We start from the raw sequence: 17,515 nt of genomic DNA on the forward strand, positions 1-17,515 counted from the left end.
ATCAGACCCCTCTCTCCTCACTACCATCAGACCCTTCTCTCCTCTCTACCATCAGACCATTCTCTCCTCTCTCCCTCTCTACCATCAGACCATTCTCTCCTCTCAAACATCAGACCCTTCTCTCCTCTCTACCATCAGACCCTTCTCTCCTCTCTACCATCAGACCCTTATCTCCTCTCTACCATCAGACCCTTTTCTCCTCTCTACCATCAGACCCTTCTCTCCTTTCTACCATCAGACCCTGCTCTCCTCTCTACCATCAGACCCTTCTCTCCTTTCTACCATCAGACCCTGCTCTCCTCTCTACCATCAGACCCTTCTCTCCTCTCTACTATCAGACCCTTCTCTCCTCTCTACCATCAGACCCTTCTGTCCTCTCTACCATCAGACCTGTTTCTCCTCTCTCCCTCTCTACCATCAGACCCTTCTCTCCTCTCTACCATCAGCTCCTTCTCTCCTCTCTCCCTCTCTACCATCAGACCCATTTCTCCTCTCTCCCTCTCTACCATCAGACCCTTCTGTCCTCTCTACCATCAGACCCTTCTGTCCTCTCTACCATCAGACCGTTCTCTCCTCTCTCCCTCTCTACCATCAGACCCTCTTCTCCTCTCTCCCTCTCTACCATCAGACCCTTCTCTCCTCTCTACCATCAGCTCCTTCTCTCCTCTCTCCCTCTCTACCATCAGACCCTTCTCTCCTCTCTACCATCAGACCCTTCTCTCCTCTCTACCATCAGACCCTTCTCTCCTCTCTACCATCAGACCCTTCTCTCCTCTCTACCATCAGACCCTTCTCTCCTCTCTACCATCAGACCCTTCTCTCCTCTCTACCATCAGCTCCTTCTCTCCTCTCTCCCTCTCTACCATCAGACCCTTCTCTCCTCTCTACCATCAGACCCTTCTCTCCTCTCTACCATCAGACCCTTCTCTCCTCTCTACCATCAGACCCTTCTCTCCTCTCTACCATCAGACCGTTCTCTCCTCTCTCCTCTCACCATCAGACCCTCTTCTCCTCTCTCCCTCTCTACCATCAGACCCTTCTCTCCTCTCTACCATCAGACTCCTTTCTCTCTCTCTCCCTCTCTACCATCAGACCCTTCTCTCCTCTCTACCATCAGACCCTTCTCTCCTCTCTACCATCAGACCCTTCTCTCCTCTCTACCATCAGACCCTTCTCTCCTCTCTACCATCAGACCCTTCTCTCCTCTCTCTACCATCAGACCCTTCTCTCCTCTCTACCATCAGACCCTTCTCTCCTCTCTACCATCAGACCCTTCTCTCCTCTCTACCATCAGACCCTTCTCTCCTCTCTACCATCAGACCCTTCTCTCCTCTCTACCATCAGACCCTTCTCTCCTCTCTACCATCAGACCCTTCTCTCCTCTCTACCATCAGACCCTTCTCTCCTCTCTACCATCAGCCCTTTCTCTCCTCTCTACCATCAGACCCTTCTCTCCTCTCTACCATCAGACCCTTCTCTCCTCTCTACCATCAGACCCTTCTCTCCTCTCTATCATCAGACCCTTCTCTCCTCTCTACAATCAGACCCTCTCTCCTCTCTACCATCAGACCCCCTCCTCACTACCATCAGACCCTTCTCTCCTCTCTACCATCAGACCATTCTCTCTCTCTCCCTCTCTACCATCAGACCATTCTCTCCTCTCAAACATCAGACCCTTCTCTCCTCTCTACCATCAGACCCTTCTCTCCTCTCTACCATCAGACCCTTCCTCCTCTCTACCATCAGACCCTTTTCTCCTCTCTACCATCAGACCCTCCTCTCCCCTCTCTACCATCAGACCCTTCTCTCCTCTCTACCATCAGACCCTTCTCTCCTTTCTACCATCAGACCCTCTCTCCTCTCTACCATCAGACCCTTCTCTCTCTCTCTCACTACCATCAGACCCTTCTCTCCTCTCTACCATCAGACCCTTCTCTCCTCTCTACCATCAGACCTGTTTCTCCTCTCTCCCTCTCTACCATCAGACCCTTCTCTCCTCTCTACCATCAGCTCCTTCTCTCCTCTCTCCCTCTCTACCATCAGACCCATTTCTCCTCTCTCCCTCTCTACCATCAGACCCTTCTGTCCTCTCTACCATCAGACCCTTCTGTCCTCTCTACCATCAGACCGTTCTCTCCTCTCTCCCTCTCTACCATCAGACCCTCTTCTCCTCTCTCCCTCTCTACCATCAGACCCTTCTCTCCTCTCTACCATCAGCTCCTTCTCTCCTCTCTCCCTCTCTACCATCAGACCCTTCTCTCCTCTCTACCATCAGACCCTTCTCTCCTCTCTACCATCAGACCCTTCTCTCCTCTCTACCATCAGACCCCATCTCTCCTCTCTACCATCAGACCCTTCTCTCCTCTCTACCATCAGACCCTTCTCTCCTCTCTACCATCAGCTCCTTCTCTCCTCTCTCCTCTCTACCATCAGACCCTTCTCTCCTCTCTACCATCAGACCCTTCTCTCCTCTCTATCATCAGACCCTTCTCTCCTCTCTACCATCAGCTCCTTCTCTCCTCTCTACCATCATCTCCTTCTCTCCTCTCTACCATCAGCTCCTTTTCTCCTCTCTACCATCAGCTCCTTCTCTCATCTCTCCCTCTCTACCATCAGCTTTCTTTTCAGCACCATGGAGTAAATCCTTACCACCGCTGCACCTGGCTATCAGAGGAGTCTTGTCTGACAACGACACAGTTCATTCAGCCTAATTTACTCTTTAAAAAAACAATAGCTGATTTGGCTGACTTGCTTAAACAAATGTGGTTTCTACTGACAGTTTCTACTAACAATACAACATCCTGAGATAATGTAAAGGTTATACATGACCCTCTCTCCCTCAGTGACATATCCTGACATAATGTAAAGGTTATACATGACCCTCTCTCCCTCAGTGACTATCTGACCCTTCTCTCCTCTCTACCATGACCCTTCTCTCCTCAGTGACATATCCTGACATAATGTAAAGGTTATACATGACCCTCTCTCCCTCAGTGACATATCAGACCATAATGTCTCCTCTCTACCATCAGACCCTCTCTCCCTCAGTGACATATCCTGACATAATGTCAGCTCCTTCATGACCCTCTCTCCATCAGTGACATATCCTGACATAATGTAAAGGTTATACATGACCCTCTTCTCCTCTCTACCATCAGCTGACATATCCTGACATAATGTAAAGGTTATACATGACCCTCTCTACCATCAGTGACATATCCTTTCATAATTTCAGCACCATGGAGTAAATCCATGACCAGTGACATATCCTGGCATAATCAGAGGTTAGTCTTGTCTGACTCTCCCTCAGTGACATTCAGCATAAATTTACAATGAGCTGATTTGGCTGTGACATATCCTTAAACAAATGTGGTTTCATGACAGTTTCTACTAACAGTGACAATATCCTGACATAATGTAAAGGTTATATATGACCCTCTCTCCCTCAGTGACATATCCTGACATAATGTAAAGGTTATACATGACCCTCTCTCCCTCAGTGACATATCCTGACATAATGTAAAGGTTATACATGACCCTCTCTCCCTCAGTGACATATCCTGACATAATGTAAAGGTTATACATGACCCTCTCTCCCTCAGTGACATATCCTGACATAATGTAAAGGTTATACATGACCCTCTCTCCCTCAGTGACATATCCTGACATAATGTAAAGGTTATACATGACCCTCTCTCCCTCAGTGACATATCCTGACATAATGTAAAGGTTATACATGACCCTCTCTCTGTCAGTGACATTGTTACTTTCTAAGATCTCCACCCGTCTCCCCTTATCAATGCCTGCCACATGTAATCACTTCCCTGCACTCAACACATTCCAAGCTTAGTTGCACCCAATATATACTTTCCTCCTATAACCCTTAACTTCTGGTGTCGACCCTCAACCTCAGCACTCCATCAGTGACGTGAATAAGTAACATTTCATATTCTTAGAGAACCCAGCACTTTGTAAAGCTTTCAGTTAGCCACTGATTCCTTCCATACTCGTTGTTGAATTTGAAATTTCCAACTTGTATAATGTTTATGTCCGATACGTTTTATTTCAAATTTTTCTTCGTATGACAAGGATTGAAAACTGTTTGCCAGTAGATTGTCAACTTTATTCATGATGATGACTGTTTGCTAGCTAAGATTTTGAAAGTATGATCTTGACATTATCAAAGCAACGGTATATATAACATTGATTTTGCATAATTGTATCTGTGGCCAATGACATTGAGCCTTCTGGATGGGCACTTCTAATGTAACTCTATGGCAGCACCCAAGGGGCTTGAATTTTTGAGCTCTCCCCGTAGATTTTGCAGGGACGTAGTGTCCCCATGAGTGACGCTGAGCCAATCACGGTGCAATTAGAGAACATTATCAACCCCTATGCTCCGTATTTTCCGCTGGTTGCCCCATCACCACAGAAAGCACTGAGCTAGACTGAAACGCGTGCATTTTGGAGCTGCCTTAAACAAAAAAAGAGACCATGTTTGTATGCGGATTTATTACCCCAATGATTGGTCGCCACTGGCCGGGGTAGCCCACGAGCGGTCTTTCAATCACCCGTGAGTGAATGCACTTTTCAGATCAGAGCGTGTGCATTTTGCTTTATATTCTTTGCAAGTTAGCGAGTTATTGGCCCAGTCATAGATGAGTATAGGTCAGCAATGGGGAGTTACTGCTTCCTACAAGAGCACAAAACGTGGAGGCTACATTTCAAGCAGTCTTTGAAAAGCCAGTCTGGTGAAAAGCTTGTCTTAATTAAAGGGGCAGTGTTGTATTTTGAGACAGGCTTGAATATGCAAACAAGCCAATAGGCAGAGGGGTAGCCTATGTTGTCTAATTCTCTGTATGGTAATAATAATACATAGTATTTTGTAAAGTGGTTTCTTGCATCGTACAACACAATGCAAAGCAATTAACAGTCACCTATTTGGCCCGTGGTGTTACAGACCAAGTAAAACATCATTCATTAATGTCAAGCCCTTCTTCGTGTAAAAACATTTTTAAAAGTCTCATGCAATGTCGGCCTGCGTTTAACACCACATATAGGCTATTGTAGGCTATATCATATAAATCAAAAGCTATTTCCATTTGCTCCACTGGTTTTGTTGGGTACAGGGTACAGCCTCAGTGTTCACTGTAAACGTGTGCCAGCAGTTGCACAACATTCTCACAATGTTCAGGTTTCTGCTCAGTGCCCCAACAAATTAGAAGGAACATTACTTAGACTGTGTTTACACAGGCAGCCCAATTCTGATCTTTAAAAAAAAAAATTACTAATTGGTCTTTAGACCAATCAGATCAGCTCTTTTGCCCATAATTATGCAAAGGATCAGAATTGACTGCCTGTGTAAATACAGCTTTATTATCCCTGTCACTCTCACCCATCGCATTCTATATAACCGTGTCTAGCCTGAAGTAAACCCATGCCCTTTATTGTGTTAGCCTCCTGGAATCTATAGCGGTGGAACTGCCACGTCTGTTTGAGATATAACAACAAAGATGTTACTTCAAACAACAAACTCCTTTCCCCCTCGGACATCATTGCACGTGTGATAGAACAGCAGACTATGGTCCTCTCCTCCTTTCATAAACAAAAACAATAACAAGTGCACCTAGGGCGACCAGTGGCACTATTTCACCAAATGCAGATTCCAGCTTTAAATGAGATGTATTACAAACTTTGCTTACATGGCCCTCATGCTGAAAACAACAAAATATGATATCATATGTATTTGGTACGGGTGGTAATATAAGAAGATAAGGGTGGAGACACCTTCACCTCCTGTCACAAATTTGATATTGGGTAAAGTGTATTAACTGGATCGACTCCCAACCTCACAGCACTCAGCCAAATGCATTACTGGCCCATTAGAAGCTTCCCACTGGGCAAAAACTGGTTGAATCAATGTTGTTTCCACGTGATTTCAACAGCAACAAAAACATTTGATGTTGTTGAATCAATGTAGGAAAATGATTGGATCTGCAAGAAGTCGTCAATGTATTATTTTTCACTCAACTTTGAATCTAAATACAATGACGTGGGGACATTCGTTATTGATTTCAGGTTGAATTCAAGTTAGATGACAACTCAACCAAATGTAAATCAAAACTAGATGTAGAAATGATGCCGGTACCCGGTGGGTTGTCTCTGAGTTATCCCACTCTCTCTCTCGTTGTATCTCTGTCTGACAGGCTTTTTAGGGGCAGCAGAACAGGCAGGAAGCCAGACACATCTCCAGCTGACCCTAGGGATCCCAGAGCTGTTCCCCAAAAGGGAGATCATATCCACAGACAGATCTGTAGACGTACAGGTCTATCTATGGCTATGGTATGTTCTAATCATTGAGTGATTCTGATGCTTGTTCTCTTCTTCTGCAGTTTGAGGGCAGGAAGTACTGCGAGCATGACTTCCAGATGCTGTTTGCTCCCTGCTGCCACCAGTGTGGTGAGTACAGGAACTGCTCCTACACAGTAGAATTATTAACACTGGTGGTGTTGTCTGAAGCTTAAGGTCATATTTGGTCTCCTTTAACCCTGCTTCCCTCACCTTGAGCCCTAGACACAACTGGGTAGACTTCTATCGCCAATTGCTTTCTTGTGCCAAGAGTTTTTTCTTTCGTTATTTCTCTCTATATTGCCAGTGTGTTGTCCCTTATCTCCTCCTCCTCCTCCTCCCAGGGGAGTTTATCATTGGTCGTGTGATCAAGGCGATGAACAACAGCTGGCACCCTGACTGTTTCTGCTGTGACCTCTGCCAGGCCGTGCTGGCTGACGTGGGCTTCGTCAAGAACGCTGGCAGGTCAGTGCAGAAACATGGACTAGATCACTGATCAGCCATTACTGATTTAACATCATGGGATAGGGGACAGCATCTTTTCTGCTGCATAGCTTTTATAAAGCAAGGAGAAATCCCACACACTGATAACACCTTCCTGCAGTTTTAACGTAGCAACAGTATTTCAACCTCTGGGTCAGGCTGAGCTCTCTCTACCAACATGTATATCACTCTCTATCGCTCTCCCTCCGACACCTATGTCGCTCGCCCATGTCATAACATCTCTGGGAACATCTCCCGGGATCCCTAGGGTCAGCTGGATATGTGTCTGGCCTCCTGTCTGTTCTGCTGCCCCTAAAAAGCCTGTCAGACAGAACTCTTTACCAACATGTATATCACTCTCTTTCTCTCTCCCTCAGACACCTGTGTCGCCCGTGTCATAACCGTGAGAAGGCCCGTGGTCTGGGGAAGTACATCTGTCAGAAGTGCCACGCCATCATCGAGGAGCAGCCGCTGCTGTTCAAGAACGACCCCTACCACCCGGACCACTTCAACTGCAACAACTGCGGGTACTCATGCAAGCAATCTAGAAACAACTCCACAAACCCTATATACAAGTACTACTCAACCAAAACACAATATTTAGACAACCTACATTCAACCTAAACCCAAACACTGCTAAATCACCACACAAACTTCACACACCCTCTACATAAACCTAGTGGTATGAATACAACCACTACCAAATCTTTACTCAACTTCTACACAACCTGTATGCAACCTATACATGTACTGTAGCCTACAGTTCAGGTGGGCCTTCTCTTCAGTAAACAAAGGAAAGGAGGGGTGCTCAACAACAATGACAAAAATCATGAGAAGGGCTTACGAAGAAAAACTTCCAAAAATACTAATTTGTGGTAGAAAGGAGTTGAAGCACTCAACAAAAAAAGCAAAGATTGATATGTTTTTGCTCACCTTAGTCCATTGATGAGGATGGAACACCTGACTGACATTTCTACGTCAAGCTGACATCACTTCAGAGCGACCTGACCATTGCACTTAGCTCCAATTTATAGCCTAGTTGCTCATTGAGACACAACAAGGTAAGAAAATGATAATGATGATATGTTTCAAGGTAAATGGCAAATTATAACACAATAATACTAATAATAACAGAAATAGTGTGTGTCGTTAATCAATATGCCAGTTCAATATAGATAATATTTGGGTTCTATTGCGTTCAGTGAAATGCTTACTTACAGGCTCTAACCAACAGTGCAAAAAAGGTATTAGGTGAACAATAGGTAGGTAAAGAAATAAAAACAACAGTAAAACGACAGGCTATATACAGTAGTGAGGCTATATACAGTAGTGAGGCTATATACAGTAGTGAGGCTACATACAGACACCGGTTAGTCAGGCTGATTGAGGTAGTATGTACATGTGGATATGGTCTCTCCACAGAGCTGCTATAGGCAGGGAATGTTTTCTGTAGCAGGATAGGACTTCTCAAGGTTGGGTTTAGTAGAGTTTACCCATGTACAAGTCAGCCAAAGGAGAGAAGAGAGGGAGGAGGAGGAAGAAAGTAGGGAGAGAGGGACTGATGATAGAATAATGATTATCGCAGTAGCTCTTTTAGATGACAGTTAAAAGCAGTTGAGAGGCACCTCCAACCTAACCAAACCTTTCCCGTAAGACTGCCTGTCCTTAAACAAACCTGCAGTTGTCAGCTAGTCCTTGAGGCAGAATTTGTGATGGTGAAAATTCATTCAGGAAGTCTGTAGACGACTAATTCCTCTATGCAACACTGCCACTTGGTTTGTGTTGTGAATTCAGAACACAATAACCACCACCCCAATAACAGCTGTTGGTGATGCTCATAAGGTTTGTCCCTCCTCTCCCCCCCTAGTAAGGAACTGACGGCTGATGCCAGGGAGCTGAAGGGAGAGCTGTACTGCCTGCCCTGCCATGACAAGATGGGCGTTCCCATATGTGGAGCCTGCAGGAGACCCATCGAGGGCCGCGTGGTCAATGCCATGGGCAAGCAGTGGCATGTCGAGGTAGTTAAATAAAGTTTTATTTTGTATTTTTTTGAATTAATGATGACATCACTCTTACAATATGGACCTGTTCAGGAGGTTGCAATGTTATGGAACATTCAGATAATGTATTGTGTATGTTTATGGTATTTTGTAGCCATATTATTATTATATTATGATCTTTGGTATGTACTGCTTTGTCTGTCTTTGTCGCTGAATAACTATTATTTCCTATTATACAACAGGTGGTTTGGAATTCCCATTGTTAGGGTTAGTTCTGTGATTCCTGAGAACATCACAGTAGAAATGTGTTCAAGGCAGTTTGTATGTGGTTCTGTTTCTACCCTGCTTTCATATCTCTGTGGTCGTGTTTGGACTATCTCAGAATGGAGCATATCCTTCCTCTTTCTTTCCCTCTGACATTCCTCTGTTCATATCTCTGTGGTCGTGTTTGGACTATCTCAGAATGGAGCATATCCTTCCTCTTTCTTTCCCTCTGACATTCCTCTGTTCATATCTCTGTGGTCGTGTTTGGACTATCTCAGAATGGAGCATATCCTTCCTCTTTCTTTCCCTCTGACATTCCTCTGTTCATATCTCTGTGGTCGTGTTTGGACTATCTCAGAATGGAGCATATTCTTCCTCTTTCTTTCCCTCTGACATTCCTCTGTTCATATCTCTGTGGTCGTGTTTGGACTATCTCAGAATGGAGCATATCCTTCCTCTTTCTTTCCCTCTGACATTCCTCTGTTCATATCTCTGTGGTCGTGTTTGGACTATCTCAGAATGGAGCATATCCTTCCTCTTTCTTTCCCTCTGACATTCCTCTGTTCATATCTCTGTGGTCGTGTTTGGACTATCTCAGAATGGAGCATATCCTTCCTCTTTCTTTCCCTCTGACATTCCTCTGTTCATATCTCTGTGGTCGTGTTTGGACTATCTCAGAATGGAGCATATCCTTCCTCTTTCTTTCCCTCTGACATTCCTCTGTTCATATCTCTGTGGTCGTGTTTGGACTATCTCAGAATGGAGCATATCCTTCCTCTTTCTTTCCCTCTGACATTCCTCTGTTCATATATCTGCTGCCTTTTCCCTATACTTTTCTCCTCTTCCCCCCTCCTGTAGCACCATGTATGTGCTCTGTGTGAGCGTCCGTTTCATGGCTCCCCGTATTACGAGCGTGGGGACCACACCTACTGTGAAAAACACTTTAACATGGTGAGGGGTTAGTTAGAGTGACTGATGGGAGACCCTTCCTGGCTGCATTCTGTCCTGCTCTCTGTCCGGTCTGTGCTGCATTCTGCCCCCGGGTGGACCTCCCAGACAAACAAGGCTCCTCCTGTGTCTGTCTGTCTGTAGAGGTGAGTGCCTCCACAGGGGGCGCTCCTGCCCTGCTGCTGCCCTCTGAACCCACTAATCTGGGACGGGACGGGACTGACTCCTAATAGCTCTGAACTAAACTAGACTGATATGGATTAAACTGACCTGTGCTGGTCTGTCTGTACTAACCTGTTGTGTGGGGCCATGTTGTGTGTGTTTGCAGCATTTTGTGTGTGCTAAGTGTGAGAAGCCCTTCCTGGGCCATCGCCACTACGAACGCAAAGGACTGGCCTACTGTGAGACTCACTACAACCAGGTAATGTAGGAGAAGGCTGCACACACAGCCCAAGGTCTCTACATAGTAACTCAATCCAAACCAGGCACTGTCTTTTATTTATCTTTAAGCAAGCCTTTGAGTGATTGCATCTTGCTGTATATAATTTGAATGTGACCTCCAGTCTTGGCTAGTTTTATGGGAACATCTAGTGGTGGAAGTACAAATGTAGCAATGCAACAACTGAAGACTGTGAAGTGAATTGCATGGCTCTTGTCTGGAAGAATACAGTAAAGAGTAAAGACATTGTAATATGTAAAGTGAACTGTGTGCCTGGCTATTGACTCTCTCCTCTCCTACAGCTCTTTGGAGATGTCTGCTACCACTGCAACCGTGTCATTGAGGGTGATGGTAAGATATTATCACCTAATATCATATACAGTCAAACAAATATTGAATGGAATATGTCATATTTGTTTTATAAACTACTACTGTCTCTGCTTTCGCCATGTGGTCATTGTCTTGCCAGGTACCCAGGCTAATGTAATTGACGTGTTTGTGTTGTGTGTTCCAGTGGTATCAGCCCTGAACAAGGCATGGTGTGTCAACTGCTTTGCCTGTTCCACCTGCAACACCAAGCTCACCCTCAAGTAAGTCTGACTGAGTTAACACAGTAACACCATCCTGTGTGCTGACACATTGGAATGAGGTTAGACTATCTTTGGGACTATAGATTTCAATTCAATTGAAACATTTCTTTCTGCTCTGTGCCCACCTGAAGCAATATCTCTGTCCTCTTTTGGCTCTCATATGTCTCTACTGCTCTACCTGTTCCACTGTACCTGTGACGACCTGATCTATTTCCCAGCTTTTCCATCTGCCTGTGTCATTCCTTTATCTCTGTCCCTCTCTTTCACTTGTCCCTGTTTGTCTGTCCATATCCTCCCATCTCCTCTTTCTTCCTCACCTTTCCTGGTCCTACCAGGAATAAGTTTGTAGACGTGGATCTGAAGCCTGTGTGTAAGCACTGCTACGAGCGCCTGCCAGACGACATGAAGCGCCGTCTTGCCAAACGAGAAAAAGAGAAGAAGAAGAAAGTGCCCATGTGTCTGTAAACCTCTCTCCTTCCTTTTTCCTCACTTCCACTTTCCATTCATTGGTTAGTTTATCTCCTTTCCTTCTCTTTTTCTTGTGTTGTGCTTTTACTATCTATCTCTCTTTCATCCGTCCACCCTGACAAGTCAGTTCAAAAAGGGTTTTAGACACAGAGATCAAATATCTGTGAAACATAAACTATGAACCATGCATTTTTTTATCACATCACATTCAACATCACTGTACTATATCAGTTATAGAGTATGAGCAATCAACGGAAGTAGAGATTAGACACAGATCATAAATAATGATTAATAACCAGTACAGATAGATATTTGGCCTAAGCATCAGTGCCGGTGTTTCCCACCAATGTTGACCATATTTAGGATCTCCGCAGGAAATGGTTACTCCATATGGCCATTCCTCAACCAGACACACTTAGGGGATTAACATAATAATTCAGCGTTGTAATAATGCTGCAATAATCTGACTGGAAGTCCTTTTCTCTCTGATCAGAGGGATGAGGCTAGAGGCCTGTACAGTACGCTCGTGTGTATTTTGTCAGAGTGTAAAGAGAAGGCTTTGTTCACCAGATCCTGGTTTGTTTATGGGTAAAACACCAATTGTTTCCTGCCTCTGTGTACTCGCTGGACTGGATGTCTGAGAGAGGGAGCAGAAGGGGGAGAGAGGGAGCAGAAGGGGGAGAGAGGGAGCAGAAGGGGGAGAGAGGGAGCAGAAGGGAAAGAGAGGGTGCAGGAGGGGAAGAGAGGGAGCAGGAGAGATCAGAAGGGGGAGAGAGGGAGCAGGAGGGGAAGAGAGGGAGCAGGAGAGATCAGAAGGGGGAGAGAGGGAGCAGGAGGGGAAGAGAGGGAGCAGGAGAGATCAGAAGGGGGAGAGAGGGGCAGAAGGGGGAGAGAGGGAACAGGAGAGATCAGAAGGGGGAGAGAGGGAGCAGAAGGGGGAGAGAGGGAGCAGAAGGGGGAGAGAGGGAGCAGAAGGGGGAGAGAGGGAGCAGCAGGGGGAGAGAGGGAGCAGAAGGGGAAGAGAGGGAGAAGGAGGGAGCAGAAGGGGGAGAGAGGGAGCAGAAGGGGGAGAGAGGGAGCAGAAGGGGGAGAGAGGGAGCAGAAGGGGGAGAGAGGGAGCGGAAGGGGAAGAGAGGGAGCGGAAGGGGAAGAGAGGGAGCAGGAGAGATCAGAAGGGGAGAGAGGGTGCTGGGGGGGGAACAGAAGGGGAAGAGAGGGAGCAGGAGAGATCAGAAGGGGAGAGAGGGTGCTGGGGGGAACAGAAGGGGAAGAGAGGGAGCAGGAGAGATCAGAAGGGGGAGAGAGGGGGAGAGAGGGAGCTGGGGAGGGAACAGAAGGGGAAGAAAGGGAGCAGGAGAGAGCAGAAGGGGGAGAGGGAGCAGAAGGGGGAGAGAGGGAGCAGAAGGGGGAGAGAGGGAGAGAGGGAGCAGGAGAGATCAGAAGGGGGAGAGAGGGAGCAGAAGGGGGAGAGAGGGAGCAGAAGGGGGAGAGAGGGAGCAGAAGGGGAAGAGAGGGAGCAGAAGGGGAAGAGAGGGAGAAGGAGGGAGCAGAAGGGGGAGAGAGGGAGCAGAAGGGGGAGAGAGGGAGCAGAGGGGGGAGAGGGAGCAGAAGGGGGAGAGAGGGAGCAGAAGGGGGGAGAGGGAGCAGGAGAGATCAGAAGGGGGAGAGAGGGGGAGAGAGGGAGCTGGGGAGGGAACAGAAGGGGAAGAGAGGGAGCAGGAGAGAGCAGAAGGGGGAGAGGGAGCAGAAGGGGGAGAGAGGGAGCAGAAGAGGGAGAGAGGGAGCAGGAGAGATCAGAAGGGGGAGAGAGGGAGCAGAAGGGGGAGAGAGGGAGCAGAAGGGGAAGAGAGGGAGCAGGAGAGATCAGAAGGGGGAGAGAGGGTGCTGGGGGGGAACAGAAGGGGAAGAGAGGGAGCAGGAGAGATCAGAAGGGGAGAGAGAGGGGGAGAGAGGGAGCTGGGGAGGGAACAGAAGGGGAAGAGAGGGAGCAGGAGAGAGCAGAAGGGGGAGAGGGAGCAGAAGGGGGAGAGAGGGAGCAGAAGGGGGAGAGAGGGAGCAGGAGAGATCAGAAGGGGGAGAGAGGGAGCAGAAGGGGGAGAGAGGGAGCAGAAGGGGAAGAGAGGGAGCAGGAGAGATCAGAAGGGGGAGAGAGGGTGCTGGGGGGGAACAGAAGGGGAAGAGAGGGAGCAGGAGAGATCAGAAGGGGGAGAGGGAGCAGAAGGGGGAGAGGGAGCTGGGGAGGGAACAGAAGGGGAAGAGGGAGCAGGAGAGAGCAGAAGGGGGGGAGAGGGAGCAGAAGGGGGAGAGGGAGTAGAGAGGGGAGAGAGGGAGCTGGGGAGGGAACAGAAGGGGAAGAGAGGGAGCAGGAGAGAGCAGAAGGGGAGAGGGAGCAGAAGGGGGAGAGGGAGCAGAGAGGGGAGAGAGGGAGCTGGGGAGGGAACAGAAGGGGAAGAGAGGGAGCAGGAGAGAGCAGAAGGGGGAGAGGGAGCAGAAGGGGAGAGAGGGAGCAGGTGGGAGCAGAAGGGGAGAGAGGGAGCTGGGGAGGGAACAGAGGGGGAGCGAGGGAGCTGGGGGGGGACAGAGGGGGAAGAGAGGGAGCAGGAGAAATCAGAAGGGGGAGAGAGGGAGCAGAGGGGGAGAGAGGGAGCTGGGGAGGGACAGAAGGGGAAGAGAGGGAGCAGGAGAGATCAGAAGGGAGAGAGGGAGCAGAAGGGGAGAGAGGGAGCTGGGGAGGGAACAGAGGGGGAAGAGAGAGAGCAGGAGCGAGCAGAAGGGGAGAGAGGGAGCAGAAGGGGGAGAGGGAGCAGGAGGGGAGGAGAGGGAGCAGGAGGGGAGGAGAGGGAGCAGGAGGGGAGGAGAGGGAGCAGGAGGGAGAGGGAGCAGGAGGGGAGAGAGGGAGCAGGAGAGGGGGCAGAAGGGAAAGAGAGGGAGCAGGAGGGGAGAGAGGGAGCAGGAGGAGGGGCAGAAGGGATGGAAATGGAGCATGAGGGGAGAGAGGGAGCAGGAGGGGGGCAGAAGGGAAAGAAAGGGAGCAGGAGGGGGGCAGAAGGGAAAGAGAGAGAGCAGGAGGGGGGCAGAAGGGAAAGAAAGGGAGCATGAGGGGAGAGAGGGAGCAGGAGGGGAGAGAGGGAGCAGGAGGAGGGGCAGAAGGGAAAGAAAGGGAGCATGAGGGGAGAGAGGGAGCAGGAGGGGGCAGAAGGGAAAGAGAGGGAGCAGGAGGGAAAGAAAGGGAGCAGGAGGGGAGAGAGGGGGCAGAAGGGAATGAAGGGGGCAGGAGGGGAGAGGGAACAGGAGGAGGGGCAGAAGGGAAGAAAGGGAGCAGGAGGGGAGAGAGGAAGCAGGAGGAGGGGCAGAAGGGAAAGAAAGGGAGCAGGAGGGGAGAGAGGGAGCAGGAGGGGGAAGAAGGGAAAGAAAGGGAGCAGGAGGGGAGAGAGGAGCAGGAGGGGGCAGAAGGGAAAGAGAGGGAGCAGGAGGGGGCAGAAGGGAAAGAAAGGGAGCAGGAGGGGAGAGAGGGGGCAGAAGGGAATGAAGGGGAGCAGGAGGGGAGAGAGGGAACAGGAGGAGGGGCAGAAGTGAAGAAAGGGAGCAGGAGGGGAGAGAGGGAGCAGGAGGAGGGGCAGAAGGGAAAGAGAGGGAGCAGGAGGGGAAGAGAGGGAGCAGGAGAAGGGGCAGAAGGGAAAGAGGGAGCAGGGGGAGAGAGGGAGCAGGAGGGGGCAGAAGGCAAAGAAAGGGAGCAGGAGGGGAGAGAGGGAGCAGGAGGGGGCAGAAGGGGGAGAGAGGGAGCAGGGGGGCAGAAGGGGAAGAAAGGGAGCAGGATGGGAGAGAGGGAGCAGGAGGGGGAGGCAGAACGGAAAGAGGGGGAGCAGGAGGGGGCAGAAGGGGAAGAGAGGGAGCAGGAGGGGAGAGAGGGAGCAGGAGAGGGGGGCAGAAGGGAAAGAGAGGGAGCTAGAGGGGAGAGAGGGAGCAGGGGGGGCAGAAGAGGGCAGAAGAGGAAAGAGAGGGAGCAGGAGGGGGGGGCAGAAGGGAAAGAGAGGGAGCAGGAGGTGGGGAAGAAAGGGAGCAGGAGGGGGCCGAAGGGAAAGAGAGGGAGCAGGAGGGGGGCAGAAGGAGAAGAGAGGGAGCAGGAGGGGGCAGAAGGGAAAGAGAGTTAGCAGGAGGGGGGCAGAAGGGGAAGAGAGGGAGCAGGAGGGGGGAGAAAGGGAGCAGGAGGGGGGCAGAAGGGAAAGAGAGGGAGCAGGAGGGGGGCAGAAGGGGAAGAGAGGGAGCAGGTGAGGAGAGATGGATCAGGAGGGGGGCAGAAGAGGAAGAGAGGGAGCAGAAGGGAAAGAGAGGAAGCAGGAGGGGGGGGGCAGAAGGGGAAGAAAGGGAGCAGGAGGGGGGCCGAAGGGAAAGAGAGGGCGCAGGAGGGGCGGCAGAAGGGGAAGAGAGGGAAAGAAAGGGAGCAGGAGGGGGGCAGAAGGGGAAGAGAGGGAGCAGCAGGAGGGGGCAGAAGGGGAAGAAAGGGAGCAGGAGGGGGGCCGAAGGGAAAGAGAGGGCGCAGGAGGGGCGGCAGAAGGGGAAGAGAGGGAGCAGGAGGGAAAGAAAGGGAGCAGGAGGGGGGCAGAAGGGGAAGAGAGGGAGCAGAAGGGGAAGAAAGGGAGCAGGAGGGGGTCAGAAGGGGAAGAGAGGGAGCAGGGGGAAGAGAGGGGGCAGGAGGGGGAGCCGAAGGGAAAGTAGTGCTAGAATTTAAGACTTGTGATATATGGATAAATAAATGAAAGACAAATAAAATCAGAACCCTGATCATAAAGATTGTATTTTTGTCTCTTCCTTACAGGAACAAGTTTGTGGAGTTTGACATGAAGCCGGTGTGTAAGAAGTGTTACGAGAAGTTTCCTCTGGAGCTCAAGAAGAGGCTCAAGAAGCTGGCAGAGACCGTGGGCCGGAAGTAGACAGACAGACAGACAGACAGACAGACAGACAGACAGACAGACAGACAGACAGACAGACAGACAGACAGACAGACAGACAGACAGACAGACAGACAGACAGACAGACAGACAGACAGACAGACAGACAGACAGACAGACAGACAGACAGACAGACAGACAGACAGACAGACAGACAGACAGACAGACAGACAGACAGACAGACAGACAGACAGACAGACAGACAGACAGACAGACAGACAGACAGACAGACAGACAGACAGACAGACAGACAGACAGACAGACAGACAGACAGACAGACAGACAGACAGACAGACAGACAGACAGACAGACAGACAGACAGACAGACAGACAGACAGACAGACAGACAGACAGACAGACAGACAGACAGACAGACAGACAGACAGACAGACAGACAGACAGACAGACAGACAGACAGACAGACAGACAGACAGACAGACAGACAGACAGACAGACAGACAGACAGACAGACAGACAGACAGACAGACAGACAGACAGACAGACAGACAGACAGACAGACAGACAGACAGACAGACAGACAGACAGACAGACAGACAGACAGACAGACAGACAGACAGACAGACAGACAGACAGACAGACAGACAGACAGACATGCTAGAACAGACAAAAGTGATATCAGAGTGTTTGAGCAAGCACATGACCTTTGTTCTTGGTGTAAATTTAGGGATTAAAACCACTCTACCCAACCCCTCATAGGTTGATGAAAATCAGATTTGCAATATCCTTCCGTCCTTTCATGCCTGGTTAAATAGTGACAACCCATGAGCAGAGAGAGAGACTGTACACAAGAAAGGGTCATCCCCAAATCAGTGCCTTTGTCTGAATACATATTCATATTATATTCATATATATCCTTGATATACTTGTCAATGTATCTCATATATTTCATAATTATTTTAGCTTAAAATGTCCCTTCATGTCCCTTCATAACCCAACTTGTATATTTAAGTATGCATCAATGGTCCTGGTATTTTGTCAGGTGAATAAAGAGTATTGATAAGGTTG

General features: G+C 49.2%; 1 protein-coding gene across 8 annotated transcripts in view; it reads left to right on the top strand.

Annotated features, from left to right (window-relative positions):
- LOC112225521 (LIM and senescent cell antigen-like-containing domain protein 1) overlaps positions 1-17,515 on the top strand; it is a 72,421-nt gene extending 54,906 nt beyond the window's left edge. For 4 of the 8 annotated variants that reach the window (XM_024389548.2, XM_024389550.2, XM_024389549.2 and 1 more), the window contains exons 3-11: positions 6,393-6,459; positions 6,693-6,813; positions 7,209-7,358; positions 8,699-8,849; positions 10,372-10,464; positions 10,785-10,833; positions 10,997-11,072; positions 11,408-11,581; positions 16,357-16,498. In XM_024389548.2, coding sequence (XP_024245316.1) covers positions 6,393-6,459; positions 6,693-6,813; positions 7,209-7,358; positions 8,699-8,849; positions 10,372-10,464; positions 10,785-10,833; positions 10,997-11,072; positions 11,408-11,537 — 837 coding nt within the window. In that variant the 3' untranslated portion in view covers positions 11,538-11,581; positions 16,357-16,498. Of the gene's footprint in view, positions 1-6,392; positions 6,460-6,692; positions 6,814-7,208; positions 7,359-8,698; positions 8,850-10,371; positions 10,465-10,784; positions 10,834-10,996; positions 11,073-11,407; positions 11,582-16,356; positions 16,499-17,081 lie in introns of those variants that run through there. The other 4 variants (XM_042306440.1, XM_042306439.1, XM_024389547.2 and 1 more) reach the window with 4 other exon arrangements.

The sequence above is a fragment of the Oncorhynchus tshawytscha genome, linkage group LG26 (genome assembly GCF_018296145.1).
Source record: "Oncorhynchus tshawytscha isolate Ot180627B linkage group LG26, Otsh_v2.0, whole genome shotgun sequence".
NCBI lineage: Eukaryota > Metazoa > Chordata > Actinopteri > Salmoniformes > Salmonidae > Oncorhynchus > Oncorhynchus tshawytscha.